The following is a 21,223-nucleotide window of genomic DNA, read 5'->3' as shown; positions in this document are numbered from 1 at the left end:
CCAGAAATCGAGGAGCAGCCCTGCTACTGGGGTAACGTTATGTGACTGGCTTCTTTTATGTAGATTTAATCCAGTTCATTGTTTAAGCAGAATAAGATCAGTAAGAGCTGAAAAATATGGAAGCAACAAAACCTATTTTAAGTCTTAATTTTTCAGCCATGGAGGAATTTATTAAAGAGCTTTATTGTTTATTAAATTGTAATTTATTTGGCCATTGGGCCTTTCTTGCTGTGCCAACATGGCTTCCCTCGCTCACTCTACTTATGGGCCTCCCTTTGATCGATACAAAATTATCTATGTGATATGTTCCTATCTCGGCTCCATCCCCATGACCATCTGACTTTATTGTTCTGTATAGGGATTGTCTGTTGTTGTTCAGCCTCCCAGCATGCTCAACAATCGTAGTTTTAGTGACCCATCTGGGCCACCATGACTGCTCTTCACCTTGCTGATGTGCTATTGTTGGCTTGCTCAGACACTCACTGAGTATCTTGGACCTCTATCCCCTGCTCAAAGATTTCAACTGACTGCTGAGAGTCTGTTGGGCTGCTAAATCCCCACCCTCCCTCCACCAGCTGATAGTGTCTGATGGGCAGGTGAGGCATGTTGGGCACCCATCCCTCCCTCCTTCCTCTGTCCTGTTGAAGGTGCAGTACAGGCAGCTGTGAGTATTTTGGCCCAAACCCACCACCACCTGCCAAGGTACATTGCTCAGCTTCCCTCATCCCCCATTAGCCCTGCTCAGAGAGTGTGCTGTCCTGTACAACCCTCCACTCCTGAAAAGAATTTCCAAATCAACTCACCTCCTGCTGGAAGAATGACCAACGGCAAAGTCGAAGAGGTAAAATTTAAGGAAGCTATTGAAGAGATGAAAAAGATGAAATGAAGGCAAAGGAAGAGAATTGTAGAGTGCCATGCTGTAATAGCTGAAGGTTCTCCCACAAATGGTAGATGGACAGAGGGTGAGAACACATAGCGGACCAGAATCAGAACAGCAGAGGGTGCATATTGGGATGTGCTTGAAGTTGTGAAAATGGCTGTTGTACCACATGAAGTGGTAAAGGTGGGAGAACATCCAGAATGTGGTTGGGACAAGAGTGTAAACTGTGAAGGCAAGGCAGTTGTTGAGCAGTTCCACCACGGTGAGTGTCAGGCCTGAGGGGAGAGTGTTAGAAGGTGCTGGTGAGGGAGCTTGGGGAAGTAACTGTAAATCACAGCTCTCTATGTTTAAATGGGTGTGCGGTCTGTGCCAGTATTTATGACCATAAACCCCATTTCCTAAGATTATTTCCTCACATTAACATTATGACCATAAACCCCATTTCCTAAGATTATTTCCTCACATTAACATTATGACCATAAACCCCATTTCCTAAGATTATTTCCTCACATTAACATTATGACCATAAACCCCATTTCCTAAGATTATTTCCTCACATTAACATTATGACCATAAATCCCACTCCGAGCAGTTCCAGTGAAGTACACCTGTCTGTCAGTCAAGCAACAGGCGCTCTGCGATGTCGCTAGCAACCTGAATGGCGGGCGGAACGATTTCTCGCGGAGGTTGCAGTTCGGGGGCCGGGCGGCGGGTCGCACGAGTGCCTATTTCCGCTGGCGGTGGGAGGTACGCGCGATATTTTGGTCCGGGTGCCGCTGGCGAAGGGTTGGTGCCTGGTTCCAGAGGGAGATGGAGTTTGCGGAGCTGATCAAGACTCCCCGGGTTGACAGTGTGATCCTTCACCGGCCCTTCTTGCCCCGGGTGGAGGGCACGCTGTGCCTGACGGGCCACCACCTGATCCTCTCCTCCCGGCAGGACAACAGCGAGGAGCTCTGGCTGCTGCACAGCAACATCGACGCCATCGACAAGAGGTTCGTACTCGCAGCGCCGTGACCTGGCTCGGAGCAGCCGGGCGGGGCCGTGGCTCAGATGTTCTGCTGTTGAGGTTAAATGTGATGTTGAATCTGTTGTGCTCCACAAAGACATTTTAAACACACAAAAAGCTGGAGTATTGTGTCCAATTTTGGGCACTGCACTTTAAGAAGGATGTGAAGCCCCGAGAAAGGGTGCAGAAAAAATTTACAAGAATTATTCCAGGAATGAGGGACTTCAGTTACGTGGACAGATTGGAGAAGCTGGGGTTGTTTTCCTTTAGAGCAGAGAAGGTTGAGAGGAGAAATAACAACAGAAAATGCTGGAAACACTCAGTAGGCCAGGCAGCATCTGTGGAGAGAGAAACAGTTAATGGGCCAGAAATTCGCGGCCAAAGGCGTGAGTGCGCTCGGGGTACTCACGCATCTGGCCGTTGGAAATGCCGGCGTTCAGCATGAACAGCGTATGCGGGGAACGCCGGCATTTCCAGACCTTGAGTGCGTGCGACTGCACAGGCAGCGCTTGCGCAGTGAACTTCGTAGATTTCATTCATGAAATCCGTGAGGGTAAGTCCTAGAAGTTACACTTGAAAAAAGCAAGTGTAAAGTGGTTCATTGGCTGCGGAGGAAGAAACATTTTATCGTGGAGCTTCTGAAATGCAATATTTTTGTTTGGGAAAGGGAGGGAAGTTATTAAGAAATTTGAAGTAAGTTTTAAAGTTAAAATTTTTTTTTTTTTTTAAAAAGGGTTTTCAGAAAGGTAGGTAGAAGGAGCAATTGTGGCTGTGTGAATGGAATGTGAGAATGAGTTATGTATGTATGTCCACATATATTCCTTTACGTATATGTATGTATGTTTTATATTCCTTTACTAATGTGTATGAATGTTTTTAATTATGATTTTCAAATAAGTTACTTTCTCTGAAAGTCATAATTAAATAATACATTCATACACATAAGTAAAGGAATATATACATAACACGCAAAGGAATATATACAGACATACATACTTTCAGAAGCTCCACGATAAGAAATATCTTCCTCCGCAGCCTCTGGAGTAACTGTACCCATGCTTTTTTCATGTGTAAGTTGTAAGGACTTGACCTCACTGAAAGCAGTAATGAAAGCGGCGAATTATACTGCGCACGCGCTGCCTGTGCAGTCGCACGCGTTCTGCCTCTGAACCCCTTCGTTCAGAGGACAGGAAATGCCGGTTTTCCCCAAAAGCACTGTGCATGCTGAAAACCGGCATTTCATCCGGCCAGATGCGTAAGTACCCCGACCGTATTCGCGCAGTTGGAAGGGAATTACTGGGCCAACATTTTACATGTCAATAAAATGAAAAATTTAACAATTGCACGACTTGCCCCCTCGCATCTGCGACTGAGGGTCCAAGGAGGTGCATTGCGCAAGAGGTCATCATCGTACGTATCCTCAAACTGTTCCCTTTGGGGAACTGTATGAAGTGGTGGAAGGATTTATGGCTGTGATTAACGCTCATTCCGTGACCGTAACCATCTTTGAACCAGCCATTAGGGTGGTTAGTCCTATGGCGGGAGGGTTTTACGGGCTCCCACAACCCATCTGAGGGTGGGGGGGCCACCAACACCCACGGACGCAAGTATCCCGCTGGATGTCCACCCAGAATTTAAAGTTGGAACTCCGACTCCACTTGCCGGGACTGTCTGGAGTGGGGTTCAAAACCCTACTCCTTCTGGCCCAGCGGCGGGGATGCTTACTGCTACGCAAAAGGCCCACTCCGCACAAAAGGTGACACCCATACGTTTCCTGCGCCTTTTCCCTCCCCGTGACTGGAGCCCTATGCTGCCATTTCACGTTGCTAATTGGATTGGGCCTTTGTCATAGCGGTAGGATCCCCGCCGCTGGGCCAGATCAGGGTAGGGTTTCGAACCCCGCTCCAGACAGTCCCGGCAAGTGGAGTCGGAGCTCCGGCTCTAAATTCTGGGTTGACATCCAGTGGGATATTTGCGTCCGTGGGTGTGGGTGGCCCCCCCTCCTTGTATAGCTTGTGGGAGCCCGTAAAACCCTCCCGCCATAGGACTAACCGCCCTAATGGCTGGTTCAAAGATGGTTACGGTCACGGAATGAGCGTTAATCACGGCCATAAATCCTTCCACCACTTCATACAGTTCCCCAAAGGGAACAGTGTGAAGACATGTATGACGACGACATTGCTAAATAAATAAATGGAATTAAAAAAATTCTTTTAGGGCTTTTAAAAGTCTTTAAATTGCTTTAATTCTCTTTAAAACTACTTCAGATTACTCAAAATAATGTAAACATTTAAAAAAGTTTATAAAAGTTACCAAAATCTTCAGAAAACTTCCAAAAACCTATTTAAACTGCTGCTTTGCATGTAAAAATCCTTAGCAGCTTGACAGAAACATTGGGGGCGTGTCCAGTGAAACTGAGACCTCAAGGGGCGTGTCTCACTTACACTGCACGCTCCTGGCTTTGCGCTGGCTGCACTCCTGGGCAGCGTGACGTCATACGCTGCCCGGGATTCTTCTTTTTCATTCACCAAGTCCAGGCGTCCCTGGAGCTGATCGTCAGTAGTGCGGGGTAAGTGTAAATACGGGGCTTGCACGCGCTGCAAGCCCCGTTCTGGAATTTCTGGGCCAATGTTTGAGGTCGATGACCATCAGAACCTGAAACGTTAACTCTGTTTCTCTCTGGGTAAAGAAGTTTCTTCTGAATTCCCTATTGGATTTCTTGGTGAATATCTTATATTGATGGCCTCTAGTTATGCTCTTCCCCACAAGTGCAAACATTCTCTCTCTATCCACTCTATCAAAACCTTTCATAATTTTAAAGATGTCTATTATGTCACCCTTCAGCCTTTTTTTTCAAGAGTAAAAAGACCCAGCCTGTTCATCCTTTCCTGATATGTATACCCTTGCATTTCTGGTATCATCTTTGTAAATTTTCTCTGAACCCTCTCTAGTGTCTCTATATTCTTTTTATAATATATGGCGACCAGAATTGTACGCAGTGCTCCAAGTGTGGTCTAACCAAGGTTCGATACAAGTTTAGCATAACTTCCCTACTTTTCCATTCTAGCCCTCTAGAAATAAACCCTAGTGCTTGGTTTGCCTTTTTTATGGTCTTGCTAACCTGTGCCGCAACTTTGATTTGTGTATTTGTATTCCAAGATCCCTTTGCTCCTTTACCACACCTAGACTCGCACCCTTAAGTAATAAGTGACCTCCCTATTCTTCTTACCAAAATGTAATACCTCACATTTATCTGTGTTGAACTTCATTTGCCAATGATATGCCCATTCTGCAAGTTTATTAATGTCCTCCTCCTGTAATTTGTTGCAGTCCTCCTCAGTATTTACTATCTCTCCACCCCCCCCCCCCCCCCACGCCAATTTGGGGTCATCTGCAAATTTAGAAAGTGTTTTTGATTCCGAAGTCTAAATCGTTAATATAAATTGTGACCAACAGTGGTCACAGCACTGATCCTTGTGGAACACCACTACCCACCTTCTGCCACTGTGAATAGCTACTTTACTTCTACTCTCTGCTTTGTGTCTTGAAGCCAGCTAGCAATCCATTCTGCTACTTGTCCCCTGACTCCGCATTCTCTGACCTTGTTCGTCAGTCTATTATGGGGTACCTTATCGAAGGCCTTTTGAAAATCTAGATAAATTACATCATCTGCATTACCATTGTCTACTCTCTCTGTTACCTCTTCAAAAATTCAATGAGTTTGGTCAAGCAAGACTTTCCCTTTTGAAATCCATGCTGATTATTCATTGCTATGTTTTTGGTTTCTAGATGTTCTTCTATTTTCTCCTTTAGTAGGGATTCCATTATCTTTCCTACCACAGCTGTTAAGCTGACTGGTCTATAATTCCCTGGGCATGTTCTATCCCCCTTCTTAAATACAGGTACAGTATTGTGTTAGCTATCTGCCAGTCCTCTGACGCTACACCATTTTCTAATGAATTATTAAATATGTGTAGTAATGCCTCTATCTCTTACCTAGATTCTTTTAAAATGTGTGGATGCAATCCATCCGAACCAGGGGTTTTATCCTCTTTTGGGTTTGATTAGTTTATTTAATATATCCCCTCTTTTTTATTAAATGCACTTATCTCATTACTAATCTCATCATCCAATATCATGTCCACCTGTTCTAACTCCCTGGTAAATACTGAAGCAAAATAATTATTTAAAATTTCTGCCATTTCTCTTTCGTTACCTGTGGTATTATCCCTTAATGGCCCTATTCCCATCCCAACTGTCTTTTTTTATTGATGTGCCTGTAAAATATTTTACTATTTTGTTTTATGTTCCTTGATAATTTAATTTCATTGTTCCTCTTTGCCTTCCTAATTGATTTTTTGACTTCTCTCCTAATCTCTTCGTATTCTTCCTTATCATGCACTCCCCCTACTGTCTGTGTACTTAATGTATGCCTCTTTCCTTACCCTCAATTGTTCTCTTATGGCTTTATTCATTCATGGAGTCTCATTAGTGTTAGTTTGTTCTTTTAGAGGAATATATTGTTCCTGCATGCTGTTGAATACCGTTTTAAATGCGTCCCATTGCTGTTGTACATCGTTGTTTGCCAATATTGTTGCCCATTTTATTTTCCCAAGTTCTATTCTCAGCCCCTCAAAATCAGCTTTTCTCCAATCTATTACCCTGGTTTACGCCATACTTATATCCTTCTCAATTATCATCTTAAAGCGTATTATATTATGGTCACTATTGCCTAGATGTTCCCCTACTTTTGCTTCTCTTATCTGCTCTGGTTTATTCCCCATTACTAGATCCAACAGTGAATCCTCCCTTGGGCTTTTTACATATTGGGTTAGAAAGGAGTCCTGTACACATTGTAGGAACTCCATTCCCTTATCCCCTTTACCTACCTCTTCTGTCCAATTAATATCAGGGTAGTTCAAATCCCCCATGATTATTCTATGTTTTTTACTCATTTCCCTAATTTGTCTGCATATTTTTTCCTCCACTTCCCTTCCACTATTAGGTGGTCTGTAGACTTGCACCTATTGGTGTGATTGATCCTTTATTATCTTTTATCTCTATCCATATGGATTCTATTTTTGTCTTGCTGATAGCTGTGTCACTTTTTTTCTACTGCCATTATGTTATCCCTAATAAGTACAGCTACTCCACCTCCCCTTTTTCCCCTCTTTTCTAAATATGTTATACCCTACAATGTTTAATTCCCAGTCCTGATTTTTCTGTAGCCATGTCTCAGTAATCCCTGCTATGTCTGGTTCCTCGCAACACATGATTGCCTCCAGCTCCCCTGTTTTATTACGGACACTGTGTGCATTGCTGTACAGACAGTTTAACTCATTTTTAATAGGATTTCCTCTCACTTTATGTTTAACCATCTTTTTAGACTCCTGTTCTATAACTCTCTTTATTCCCTTGCCATCAATGTCATCCCTTACTTTATTCTTTCCTATGCTCTCTTTTCCTGTTTTGTTTATAATTAGGCTGGTTACGTTCTTGTAGATAGAGGGAAACTGTTCTCATTGGCGGAAGGGTTGAGAACCAAAGGACACCGATTTAAGGTGATTGGCAGAAGAACCAAAGGCAACATGAGGGGAAAAAAATTTACGCAGCGAGTGATTAAGACCTGGAATGCACTGCCTGAAAGGGTGGTGGGGCAGATTCAATCGTGGCTTTCAAAAGGGAGTTGGATAAGTACTTGAAGGAAAAAAAATTTGCAGGGCTACGGGGAAAGGAGTGGGACTAGCTGAAGTGCTCTTGCAGAGAGCCTTCACGGGCTGAATGGCCTCCTGCTGTGCTGTAACCATTCTATGATTCTATATAAGGGTTGGGGACTAGATACATGTTGACAATTCAATCCTAATTCAGAGATTTGTAGGGTTCTATTTTGAGTGGAGTTGTTTACACTGATGCAGGCACATTGGTGACAGACCATAGACGTTTACAGTGTGGAAAGAGGCCATGCAGCCTATCATGTCCGTGCCGAGCTCTTTGGATCAATCCAAGATTCATCCCACTGCCTTGTGCTCCCATAATGGCTTTGTAATTTGATATTTATCCAGTTTCCTTTAAAGGATGCAATGATCTCCATCTCAGTCATGGCCTGTGGCAAAGCATTTCATGCTACAACAACCCTCTGCTAAAGAAATTTCTCAAACCTCTCTCTTCACTCGGTGACTGTTTTAAATTGATGATTTATCACCAACTCTGCAACCGATGGCAAATGTAGTCTTTTGCTATTCACTTTGTCAAAACCTTTCATTTAAAAAAACAAAAAAATCAATTTCCTCTTGCCTTCTCTGCTCCAGTGGAAATGCAGTATCTCCAGTCTCCTCCTATCTATAATTTCCTGTCTCTGACATCATCCTGGTAAATATTCAATGTACATTCTTTATGGAGTTAATGGGCTTTCCATAATGGGGTACTCAAAATTGCACAGTACTTTAACTGTGGCCTAACCAATGCTGTAGACAAATTTACTTTATGTTCTTGTTTATAAAACCAAAAGTGCTATTGCCCTTTTTTTGAAATTGGTGTAACTACCTGTGTTTACACTTGTAAGGAATTATGTATTTTCACCTGTAGGTGTCTCTGTTTATCCACACCCTTCAGCATACAGTCCCCACCACTTGCAGTGTTCACACTGAGCATGGGCAGCTGCCTATATCCAGCAAAGGTGCTAACCATTACCATAGGAGTCAATTACAAAGGCGTATCAAGCGCACCGACCATTTTGGGCAACTCAATAAATAATTACCAATTTAAAAAGTGCTACTGATTTTGGCCGAAGTAGGGTCTTCAAGCAGTATCAGTTGCTTGCACCTCGATAAAGTGCGATTACCTGAATGGTGAGATTCTGGATGCAACTGCTAATGAGTAGGAGAGCCAGCTGCTCAGTGAGTTTTCCTGTTTTTAAAAATTATGTTGGCTCCTTTGCTTTTTAGTTTACCGTCCACCACGTATAGCGGACATATCGTGTTAAGCACTGGGGGCTGTTCCAATTGGCTTTATGCTCCCATTCCTTTTTACTTCCAAATGCAGTACCTACCACTTCCCCACATTAAGTTGAATCTGTTGCTTGTCTGCCCATTCGCTAGCCTGTCCATGTTTGCAGAAGTCCTCCTCACGGTTTGCTAAACCCATGACTTTTGTGTCAGCAAATTTTGAGATTGTACTCCCTATCCTCGAGCCCAGTTTCCATTTCCAAACCTTCTCCAGTCCCTCATTTTCCTTATTTCCTCTTCTGAACAACGCCCCCCCCCCCCCCCACCACCAACAAAAATTTGATGGCAGTCTGTTCATTCACATCTGGAGGTTCCAGGAGATGAGAAACTGGGTCTACGATTCTGCTGCTGAGATAAGGTAGCCATATTTAGGAGTATAAATACAGGGAAGTAGCTTAAAATTGGTGGTCTGCTGGGATCCAAACTAAGTAAGTGCTTAATTGTCTAAGCTGAAGATACATCTGCAGAGACCCAAGTGAACATTTTATGATGCATATTGCATATATGTGTGCATATTTGCAAATAATGTTTTGCAGCAATGCACACAATTGTTGTCATAGCAACTCTATAACTAAAACACAGCAAATTCATGTAGAATTATTTGGAAGTATCATACCTGCAGAAAGAAGGAAGGGGAGACAGTGATGACTGAGTGTTTGCAAGAGTCATAGATGGAGCAACAGGGTGGTACTGTAGTGTATGTGCCTTTAAGAGCCCCCTGTGTACTGTAATGCCGGTAATGGCCACTCGGGCTATATAAGCCTGTATATTGTGTTGTATCAGTTAGTTCACCTCCAGACTTTGTTCAGTAAACACCTGTGAAACCAACTCCTGCCTTCAGTGTCTCTATTAACACACGGACACAACAGTGGCGACGAATTGGAAACGGACTTACCTGCAATTCGGCAGCACCTCAAGGACATCGATTCCTCAGACGTCCAAAGTCGAAGAAAAGCAAGAAAAAAAAAAGCTGTGGTTTCACCAGCTAGCCAAGCTGGTGGCAGGTACTGCAATAATCCTTCCTGGGCGGCGGGCTGGGGCTCCATCGGCTGGCTTTGCAGCGAGGCCAAGCAGCAAAGGCGGAGGCAAGCAGAAACAGACGGGGGGGGGAGCACTCGGGAGACGGCCGGCGCTGCAAAGCAGGTCGGCGTTCAGACCTAGCAGAGAGAGTCCGGCGGGAACGAGTCTCCACCTGTAAATAAAAAAATTAAAAAACTGCGGAAAACAGCGTTGTCAGCAGCGGCGGGAAAGCGCGGGAAGCTCTATATCTTTTCTGCAGGAAAGAAAAAAGCGCGGGAAGCACCATTTTTTTTCCAGGATGCCTAAGGCTGGCAATATTGATGCTTTTGATAACGATATAGAGGATTGGACCACATGTGGAAAGAGTGGAGGTATATTGCACAGCAAATGGAATAGAAAATGATAAAAAGGCGTCAGTACTTCTAAATCTAATGGGCGCAAAGACATACGGGCTGTTACAAAACTTAATCACTCCAGCCAAACCATCACTCCAGCCAAACCAAAGGACAAGAATTTTAAGGAAATTATTGATACCCTACAGGAGCACTTAAACCCAACACCGCTGCTGATAGCGGAACGATTCAAATTCTTCAAGAGGAATCGGCACAAGAATGAAAGTAACGCTGATTACTTCACCGAATTAAGAAACCTATCAAAGCTCTGCCAATTCGGGGCAGGACTGGCAGATTCTCTTCGAGACAAATTCGTCTGCGGTCTCCTAAGTGAAGGAACACACAAAAGGCTGCTTTCTGAGAAAGATTTGACACTGGACAAGGCTTTCAGTATGGCTGTATCATATGAAGCATCTGCAAGAGGAGCTGCAGAGATACAGCAAAAGACACAGGACTTCGGCACCCATGAAATGACACGGGGTTTCGAGAGATGTTATTGCTGCGGCAGATCCACCCATGACCAGAGGGACTGCTGGTTCAAGGACAAGGCATGCAGGCAATGCGGAAAGATTGGACACATTGCACGGGTATGCCGATCTGGACAAAAAAAATCCACGGACAGGAAAAAAAAAACCAATAAAGAAAAGTACAGAAAGGTACAAATGATGACGGACAGTAGCTCCGAAGACCAGAAGAGCGATAGCGACTCCGCAAACAAGAGACTAAGCTGTCTCAAATTACATAATGTAATTGCCAAAGAAGATTACCAGACCATTTGGGTTACCCTCATGATAGCAGGATCCCCAGTTAAAATGGAGCTAGATACAGGATCAGCTCTGACCGTCATAAATTGACGGGATTACGAGCGGCTATTTCCGCATATACCTTTAAAAGACACATCTATTATCTTGAAAACATATACGGGGCAGAAAGTATACCCCAAAGGAAAAATAAGGGTGCCTGTTGTATACAACGGCAAGGAAATACAGAAGTTGTATTTATACGTTCTACAAGATGGTGGTCCACCGCTGTTGGGACGTGAATGGATCAGGAAGATACGTTTAGACTGGCACTCCATTCAGGCACTGACGGTGACCAGTAAGGAAAAAAATGATGATGACGTCATACCTGAACGATTAAAAGACATCTTGGCCAACGCCAAGGAAGTGTTTCAAGAGAAACTAGGAACCTTGAAAGGCATCACCGCCTCAATAAAAGTGGAAGATGCGGCAATTCCCACGTTTTTTAAGGCAAGGCCGGTGCCATACGCAATTCGTCCAGCAGTCGAGGCAGAGCTGGAGAATTTGGAAAAGGCAGGCATATTATCCAAGATAGATTGGAGCGAGTGGGCAACACCCATCGTCCCGGTCATGAAGAAAACGTTGAATAATGATAAATCTGAAGAACAGAGAAAAATTCGCATCTGTGGAGACTTCAAGGTGACTGTAAACCCGGTCCTTCACACGGTACAGTATCCTCTTCCGAGGATAGAAGATATTTTCGCCTCACTATCCGGAGGGAAACGTTTCACCAAAATTGACTTGGCACAGGCATATCTACAGATGGAGATTGAAGAAGCCTCTAAAAAGTATCTCAGGATAAATACACACAAAGGCCTGTACCAGTACAATCGACTGGTTTTCGGAGTAGCATCAGCTCCAGCTATCTGGCAAAGAGCTATGGAGCAAGTCCTGCAAGGGATTCCGGGGACTCAATGCTACCTAGACGACATCCTTGTAACAGGAGAAAACGACAACGAGCACCGTGCCAATTTGGAGCAGGTGCTCACTAGGCTGAGAGAACGGGGCCTACAAGCAAATCGCCCCAAGTGCGAATTTTTCCAGAATCAAATATCATATTGTGGCCACATAATTAATAAGGAAGGGTTGCATAAGTCACCTGAGAAAATTGAAGCGGTCATAAAAGCCCAGCACCTGAAAATGTTTAACAATTAAGGTCGTTCCTGGGATTAATAAATTACTATCATAAATTTTTACCGAACTTATCAACTCTTCTGCACCCTCTTAATGAACTGCTACAAACAGGAGTAATTTGGAAATGGAGCGAGGACTGTAAACGTGCCTTCCATAAATGCAAAGACTTGATCACGTCCAAGGAAGTTTTGGCTCATTACAACCCATCACTGCCAATCAGACTGGCGTGCGATGCATCCCCTTACGGCGTAGGAGCGGTATTATCGCATAGATTCCCTGATGGCTCGGAACGGCCGATAGCTTTTGCGTCACGCTCATTGAACTCAGCTGAGCGTAACTATACCCAAATCGACAGGGAAGCACTCAGCCTGGTATGGGGAGTGAAGAAATTCAACCATTACCTACACGGACAAAAATTTACCTTGTTGACTGACCATCAACCCCTCATCTCCATATTCAACCCTAAAAAGGGTGTTCCCATTATGACAGAGCAAAGGCTACAGAGGTGGTCCCTTTTTCTAGGGGCACACCAATATGACATAGAATACAAAGGATCAAAACAGCATGGGAATGCTGACGGTTTATCGCGCCTACCGTTGCCAACGGTAGAAGAGGCACCTACAGTAGACCCAATGGAGATGTTCCACTCTACCATAGTCGAATGTCTACCAGTAACAAATTCTGCCATTGAAAGGGAAACGAGAAATGACCCGACTCTCTCCCTCTCTCGCTCTCTCGCTCTCTCTCTCTCTCTCTCGAGTCTACGATTTAACAGTGAAGGGATGGCCAGCACATGGCGAACCACTGTTGCCAGCATTCTCGCAAAGAAGAGAACAGCTGTCAGTGTGCTGAGGAACCTTGATGTGTGGATCCAGAGTGGTGATTCCACCCAAACTCCAGGATAAAGTGCTAAAGGAGCTTCACGAGGGGCATCTGGGTGGAGTGAAAATGAGGAACCTAGACAGGGCGTTTGTATGGTGGCCAGGTATCGATAGAGACATCGAAGAAATGACCAAGAGCTGCCTAGGATGCCAGAAGGTCCAAAACGCTCCACCACAAGCCCCTCTACATCCATGGGAGTGGCCCTCATCTCCATGGCAAAGGGTACATATCGACTTTGCTGGTCCATTTATGGACTCGATGTTCTTAATCGCGGTTGATGCACACTCCAAGTGGCCGGAGGTAATAAAGATGTCCTCCACCACCACGGAAAAAAACATCACAGTATTAAGGACCATATTTGCCAGGAATGGGCTGCCTGAACAGATATGTTCTGATAATGGACCGCAATTTGTGTCCAAAGAATTCAGGAAGTTCTTAAAAAAAAAAAAAAAACAATGGGGTTAAGCACTACACGTCCGCCCCATACCATCCCGCCACCAGTGGATTGGCTGAAAGGTTTGTCCAGACCTTCAAGGCGGCCATAAAGGCCATGGGTAATGAAGACATAAAACTTCAGCATAAGGTAGATAACTTCTTCTTTGCATACAGGAATGCAACACATATGGTTACAAACCAAACTCCCGCCATGCTGTTCTTCAATAGAAGCCTAAGATGCCGGCTGGATTTGATCAAGCCAAACATCAGAAGGGACGTGGAGAACCGGCAATTTCGAGGCATGAATGAAAGGCCAACTAGAACCTTCCAGATAGGTCAACAAGTTTTGGCCCGGGACTACCGTACCGAGAAATGGCAGCCTGGAACTATTTGCACACGACTAGGACCGCTGATGTATACCGTGGACATTGGAGAAAGCATAATAAGACGCCATGCTGACCAAATCATAGAGTCATCCGAAAAGGGACAACCTACACCACAACTATATACGCCTAATGATGAAGTAGAGATACCCATCATATCTACCTCCGATCCGGTGATACTGGAACCAGATGAACCCGACACTGGCATTCAAGCCAAATCAGCCTTGCCAAAAGAACCTACTACACCACCAGAAACTACGACACCACCGAGGCGTTATCTGGACCGAGTCAGGAAGCCTCCAGAGAGACTGACTTATAATTGATTAACTGCAGCAATGTGTAGATTATTCTTGTAACATATAATTAATGATTACTTAAAATATGATGTACTGGTTGCCTAAAAGGGGAGGAATTGTAGTGTATGTGCCTTTCAGAGCCCCCTGTGTACTGTAATGCCGGTAATGGCCACTCGGGCTATATAAGCCTGTATATTGTGTTGTATCAGTTAGTTCACCTCCAGACTTTGTTCAGTAAACACCTGTGAAACCAACTCCTGCCTTCAGTGTCTCTATTAACACACTGACACAACAGATACAAGCAGAAAAGATAGAAAATTAAAGGGTGTAACCAGCCGAGGTCGTTGCAGGATGAGGCACTTTATTAAAAAAAAATCTAATCATGAGCGATCAGCAAGTTAATTTTTTTATTTAAAAAAAGGCAGTCAATGTCACAAAACATTAATGCACTAAAATACTACACAAAGGAGGGCACAACATTTTGGGCCAGAAATTAGGTTCGGGGGCTTGCTGCGCGTGCAAGCCCCCGATGTGCACTTACCCGGCGCGCTGACATTTCAATCCTGGCCCGCATTGCATTTCCTGTCACTGGCCCGCTTCAGGTCCTGCCGCGCTGTGCGTGCGTGACCCAGCGGCGTACTTAGTGCGATGAGCCGGCTGGGATCACGTGAGCACTGGGCAACCAATGGGAGGTTGCAAAAGCTCATTCATGAGTTTGATAGTAAGAACTGTCAAACTCATGAAAACTCCTGGCCCCAAAACACTACTTAAACTTGAAAGAAAATTTTTAAAAAACATCGCACTACTTAAATAAACTATAAATAACTGTAAAAAACTATTTTAAACAATTTTAAATTGAGAAAAATTATATAAAAAATCAGGGCTAAAAATAGACTTACCTTACTGTAAAGTCTTCAAAAAAAATGAACCTGTGGAAAAAATTTCTAATTTTACTTAATAGACCACTTACCTGTTAAAAGTAAGTACTTACGGCTGCTTTTTCCACGTGTAAAAACCGGAGTCTTTTCCCCACGGGCAGCTCTAATTAAAAAAAAAAAAAGGGAAGTTCAGCACGCATGCGCTGCCTGATACGTCGTACGCGTTCCGCCTCTTAACCCCTTGGGTCAGAGGAGAGGAAATGCCGGTTTTCCGCGTGTGCGCTGTGCATGCTGAAAACCAGCAATTCCTCCGGGCCCACGCGTGAGTACCCCGTCCGTACTCGTGCGTTGGGACAGGAATTACTGGCCCAATATAATTATCTTTCACAATGATTCCGCACGTTCTCTGTGACTAATCTTAACCTAGTTTTTTTATAGGTGCAGTCCAATGAGTCTGTTGTCTGAATGCTAGCTCCCAGTTGCTGAATATGACTCCTACCCTTAGATCTAGTTTTTCGTGGATCTACGAGTCTGTCTCCAGGGTGAAAGAACCAAATTAAGCAGCATAAATGCCAGTCTTCCAGAATCCTAATTAAAACAGTGCCATTATGAAAGCAGCTATTGCTAGACCCTTTGGGGCAATGCTCTCTCATTGAGGGAGAGAACTAATCATAATTCTCTTGATTTTCCAGTTATAAAAAAACAGTAGCCGAGACCTGGAAATGGGTCTTCGCTTGACTACCCTTTTAGTCAGGCGATGCTGTGTCGTGCAGGAGGATTGAACAATGAGAGAGAATTTTGGTTGTGTCTCCACAGTATGAAACACCTTCTGGTAGTATAATATTCCATCTCTGGAGAGAAAAGTCATCCGGAGCGAGACCCATCCCACCGCATTCAGCGCAAACTCCTTTTGGGTGCTGCATAGTGGCATTAACAATAGTTCTAAATAAACCTGACTTGAACAATCTTGAATTCTGGATAAATTTGACTTAAACAATCTTGAATTCTAGGCTGAAAGAGAGTTAGCACTAATAAGGCCCGTTACCTGAAAGTGGGGCAAGTAAAAAGGTTGAAAAATTACAAATACTGTATTCTTATAAGATTGTGAGGGGGCTTGATCGGGTGGATGCGGTGAGGATGTTTCCACTGATGGGTGAGACTAGAACTAGGGGGCATAATCTTAGAATAAGGGGCTGCTCTTTCAAAACTGAGATGAGGAGAAACTTCTTCACTCAGAGGGTAGTAAATCTATGGAACTTGCTAACCCAGAGAGCTGTGGAAGCTGCAACATTAAATAAATTTTAAATGGAGATAGACATTTTCCTAGCAGATAAGGGAATTGGGGGTTACGGGGAGAGGGCAGGGAAGTGGACGCGAGTCTAGATTCAGATCAGCCATGATCCTATTGAATGGCGGAGCAGGCCCTAGGGGCCGTATGGCCTACTCCTGCTCCTATTTCTTATGTTCTTATGTCTGTGCTTTAATTTCAGGTTTGTGGGAACATTGGGTACAATTACGATTAAATGTAAAGACCTGCGTATTATCCAGCTGGACATTCCTGGCATGGAAGAATGTTTAAACATCGCCAGTTCTATTGAGGTGAGATTTTTCTTTTTCTGTTGTTTTCCAAGTTGTTGTAGATTATTATTGAAACAGAGCTTCTCCAATATCTCTCTTTTTTTCAAAGGATTAATTTTAGTGCTGAGGATCAGACTTAGCATGAATTAGATGCAAGGTGAATGTTACTCTATTCTGCCCCAAAGTATGCCTCAATTCTAACCTCAAAGGCATCCTTACTGCAGCTGTGTGAATCTTTTTTATTTTCAGCTGTGCTTTAGCTTTCAGTAGTAATCTCAAATTATGACTAGTTTAGGTTAGTTACAAATGCACCAGAAAGTGGATTGAGACTGCTGAAACTTCTTTCATATAGGATTCTTGCAGCATGTAGAGATGATTGTGGGTTCATATGAATTTGGATCCCATGTTCCAAACACTAACGACCTCGCCTACTTCTTTTGCCTGCTTGAATGAAGATTTTTCTTTTAAATTGGAGGTACTCATCCAATGGTACCTCAAAGCACTGGAGAGGTACCACCAACGCTGCCTCCGCAAGATCCTGCAAATCCATTGGCAGGATAGGCGCACCAATGTCAGTGTTCTCACTCAGGCCAACATCCCCAGCATCGTAGCTTTGACCATGCTCGATCAGCTCCGATGGACGGGTCACATCGTACGCATGCCCGATACGAGACTCCCAAAACAAGCGCTCTACTCGGAGCTCTGACACGGCAAGAGAGCCCCAGGTGGGCAGAGGAAACGCTTCAAGGACACCCTCAAAGCCTCCTTGAAAAAGTGCAACGTCCTCACCGACACCTGGGAATCCCTGGCCCAAGACTGCACAAAGTGGAGTAGAAGCATCCGGGAAGGCGCCGAACACCTCGAGTCTCTTCGCCGGGAGCAAGCGGAAGTCAAGCGCAAGGAGCGCACGTCAACCCAAGCACCCCACCCACCTGCCCCTTCAACCACCACCTGCCCCACCTGTGACAGAGACTGTAGGTCCCACATTGGACTCATCAGTCACCTGCGAACTCATTTTTAATGTGGAAGCAAGTCATCCTTGGTTCCTGAGGGACTGCCTAAGAGAAGAGACTCATCCAATCTTCAAATGCATAGGTTGTTGAACATTTCTACTACTTTGCAGCTTTTTAAAATTGGTCATTCATGATACTAAGTTGGGTAGTGACCGTAACTCATAATGCAAAGAACAGTCGGGAGGACCAAAGAGCAGTAAAATATGCTAGAAATGGATGGTATTCACTAAGTGAATTAGTATATTAAAATTCAGCACTTCAGAATGTGATGTCAGATAGGTTCCCTATGGATATATAAAGTTAGAATATTTGGGAACTCCCAAAGTTCCAGTTGGTAAAAGCCCATTGTAGCACTGAAGGTTCCAAGAATTTGTAATCTGTACTGAGTTTGCTGACCCTACAGCAGAGCAACAATTTAGTTGCTGTAATTGTCTCAGCATCTCTCTTCCTCAAAATACAATCTACATTTACCCCCCAAAAAATCCAAATTCTTGTATAGTTGAATAATGATCATCAAGACTTGTACTTTGCAGGAATAAATCTCTCCTGCTATTGTGGACAATCTAAGGAAGGTTGGAGACAGAGCCCAGGCTTTCGTTAAATTATTTGAGGAAAGCTAGTTTGTCCATGCCTCAGACAAAAAAGAGCTGTCTCCCTTTCCTTTTAATAGAATTTTTGACAGGCATAGAAGAATATATTTGTCACATTAACTATATAGACACCCAAGGGGAAAGTTGAAAGATTTAAAATTTAAAATTGGCACCAAAACAATGAAAGGATAGGTTAAGAGAATTTTTTATCTGGTGTGTTGTTCAAACATGACATGCCCGACAGTAGTGGAAGCGGAATCTATAATAGCTTTTAGAAAGGAAATGGATTTTTATTTTTAATTGAAGGATAGGGGAATGGGACTAATTGAAGAGTGCTTTCAGAGAAACAGAACAAAATCGGTGGGCCAAATGGTCTCCTGTGCTATAAGATCCCATGATTAAGAAATCGTAAATCATATAAGGTTGTGCTGTACTTTATAAAATGTTCTAGCTGTATGCTAAGTGTTTCTGGGGAAATAGCGAGAGTAATGCTGGGATGATATAGTAGAAATGATGTACAAATTTGAATTTCTCACAGTCTGGTGCAAATAAATATTCTTTTGGGTACTTGCCAGACGTCACTCCAATCCTTTCCTTGTTCCAAGAGTGTAGTCAAGATCACTTTTCCACTTATTCAGGGACCTAGAATTTTGTCATGCTAAGAAATAGTTTGTGCACAAATAGCATTTGGTTATGGCACTGTTCAAACTTGGTTGAAAGGCTGGCTCATCTATGTTTATTGTCCAAAACAATGTTCAATACCTTTAGCAACACATTTACAAAAGTGTTTTGAGTCCAGTGAGAATTTTTCTTGCATTTGCTGGAACTGATGGAAATTGGTCAAGTGTGCCAGTCTTTTAAAGGGGATTGTAACTCCAGAGACAGGGACTATCATTTTTAACTGAACCTCGTGTCTTCAACTTAACCTGATGTAGCTTCTGACACAGCTGGAAGTAGATGCTGAAGCTTTTATGGGAAAGTAAAAGCTGAGAAATGCTTTCAAAATACTTCCACCTTTCTCACATTTTGGTGCAGGAAAATCTTTTTTTAATTCATTCTCTAGATGTGGGCATTGCTGTCAAGGCTGGCATTTATTGCCTATCCCTAATTGCCCTTGAGAGATGGTGGTGGGCATCTTCTTGAACCATTGCTGCACGTGTGTATAAAGGTGCTCCCACAATGCTGTTGAGGAGGAAGTTCCAGGATTTTGACCCTGCGATGAACGAATGGTGGTGTGTGTGCAAGTCGGAGTGATGTGTGACTGAGAGGTGACGGTGTTCCCATGCAACTGCAGTCCTTATTCTTCTGGGTGGTGAAGGTTGCGGGTTCAGGAGGTGCTGTCAAAGAAGCCATGACCTCCATGAGAGAAGCAGGATTACAGTTGCTATCCTCGCCCACAAGAAGAATTGAAATTTGATCATGTTTTGTTAAATTTGGGAGCAATTCTTGAGAAATGGAAAGTGGCTAACAAATGGTTGATAACCTCTTCCTCTCTGTCTTGAATATACTTTTTATTTGTAGAAGTATCCTTCTATTTCTGCTAGATAAAGAATACAGAAGAAGATGACAGAGAATTGTCTTCTAACTAACAAAGAGAATCAGAGAGTCTGTCGAGAGGTGGGCCAAGCACCCTATTATATACCTTGAATTCAATGTATCAATCTGGATGACTTACGTAACAAGGGTTTATCACTTTTGGTGTTGATCTTTTGTAACAGTCAAGCAAGTGTCATGGAAGATGTCAAAGTTAATAAGATGCAGAAAACTAGGCATCCAAGTTTTATTTTTACTCTCTCAACTTGTCAATTTGCCTTTAACAAAGGGCCTTATAGAGGACCAGATAAGGTATGGCATATTTATGTCACACTAACAAACTATTCCTGAGCTCATTCCTTAATAGAAACATAGAAGATAGGAGCAGGAGTAGGCCATTCGGCCCCTCGAGCCTGCTCCGCCATTCAATGCGATCATGGCTGATCATCCAAGTTCAGTACCCGGTCCCTGCTTTCTCCCCATACCCCTTGATTCCTTTAGCCTTAAGAAATATATCCAACTCCTTCTTGAATATATTTAATGAATTGGCCTCTACTGCCTTCTCTGGTAGAGAATTCCACAGGTTCACCACTCTTTGGGTGAAGAAATTCCTCCTCATCTCTGTCCTAAATGGCTTACCCCTTATCCTTAGACTGTGACCCCTGGTTCTGGATTCCCCGACCATCGGGAACATCCTCCCTGCATCTAGTCTGTCCAGTCCTGCCAGAATTTTATAAGTTTCAATGAGATCCCCTCTCATTCTTCTAAACTCCAGCGAGTACAAGCCCAATCGACACAATCTCTCCTCATATGCCATTCCTGCCATCCCAGGTATCAGCCTGGTGAATCTTCGCTGAACTCCTTCCATGGCAAGAATATCCTTCCTCAGATAAGGCGACCAAAACTGCGCACAATACTCAAGGTGTGGTCTCACCAAGGCCCTGTACAACTGCAGCAAGACATCCTTGTTCCTGTACTCAAACCTTCTTGCTATGGAGGCCAACATACCATTTGCCGCCTTAACCGCCTGCTGCACCTGCATGCTTACCTTCAGCAACTGGTGCACAAGGACACCCAGGTCTCGTTGCACTTCCCCCTCTCCCAATCTATTGCCATTCAGATAATCTGCCTTCCTGTTTTTGACACCAAAGTGGATAACCTCGCATTTATCCACTTTATATTGCATCTGCCATGCTTCTGCCCAATCACCCAACCTGTCCAAATCATCCTGTAGTTTCTTGGCATCCTCCTCACAGCACACACGCCCACCCAGCTTTGTGTCGTCTGCAAATTTGGAGATATTACATCTAGTTCCCTTGTCTAGATCATTAATATATATTGTGAATAGCTGGGGTCCAAGGACCGATCCCTGCGGTACCCCACTAGTCACTGCCTGCCA

At 43.8% G+C, this 21,223-nt stretch overlaps 1 protein-coding gene across 4 annotated transcripts in view; it reads left to right on the top strand.

Annotated features, from left to right (window-relative positions):
• Window positions 1-1,567: 1,567 nt before the first annotated feature.
• The window catches only part of mtmr9 (myotubularin related protein 9), an 83,287-nt gene continuing 63,631 nt past the window's right edge, over window positions 1,568-21,223 (top strand). For 2 of the 4 annotated variants that reach the window (XM_085997019.1, XM_085997017.1), the window contains exons 1-2: window positions 1,568-1,872; window positions 16,601-16,709. In XM_085997019.1, the coding sequence (XP_085853145.1) occupies window positions 1,691-1,872; window positions 16,601-16,709 (291 nt within the window). In that variant the 5' untranslated portion in view covers window positions 1,568-1,690. Of the gene's footprint in view, window positions 1,873-7,381; window positions 7,448-16,600; window positions 16,710-21,223 lie in introns of those variants that run through there. The other 2 variants (XM_085997016.1, XM_085997018.1) reach the window with 2 other exon arrangements.

The sequence above is a fragment of the Somniosus microcephalus genome, chromosome 9 (genome assembly GCF_052327205.1).
Source record: "Somniosus microcephalus isolate GS21.2 chromosome 9, FLI_Smic_1.0, whole genome shotgun sequence".
Lineage (NCBI taxonomy): Eukaryota > Metazoa > Chordata > Chondrichthyes > Squaliformes > Somniosidae > Somniosus > Somniosus microcephalus.
Note: the sequence above shows the minus strand (reverse complement) of the source record. Positions and strands in the feature narration are given on the sequence as shown.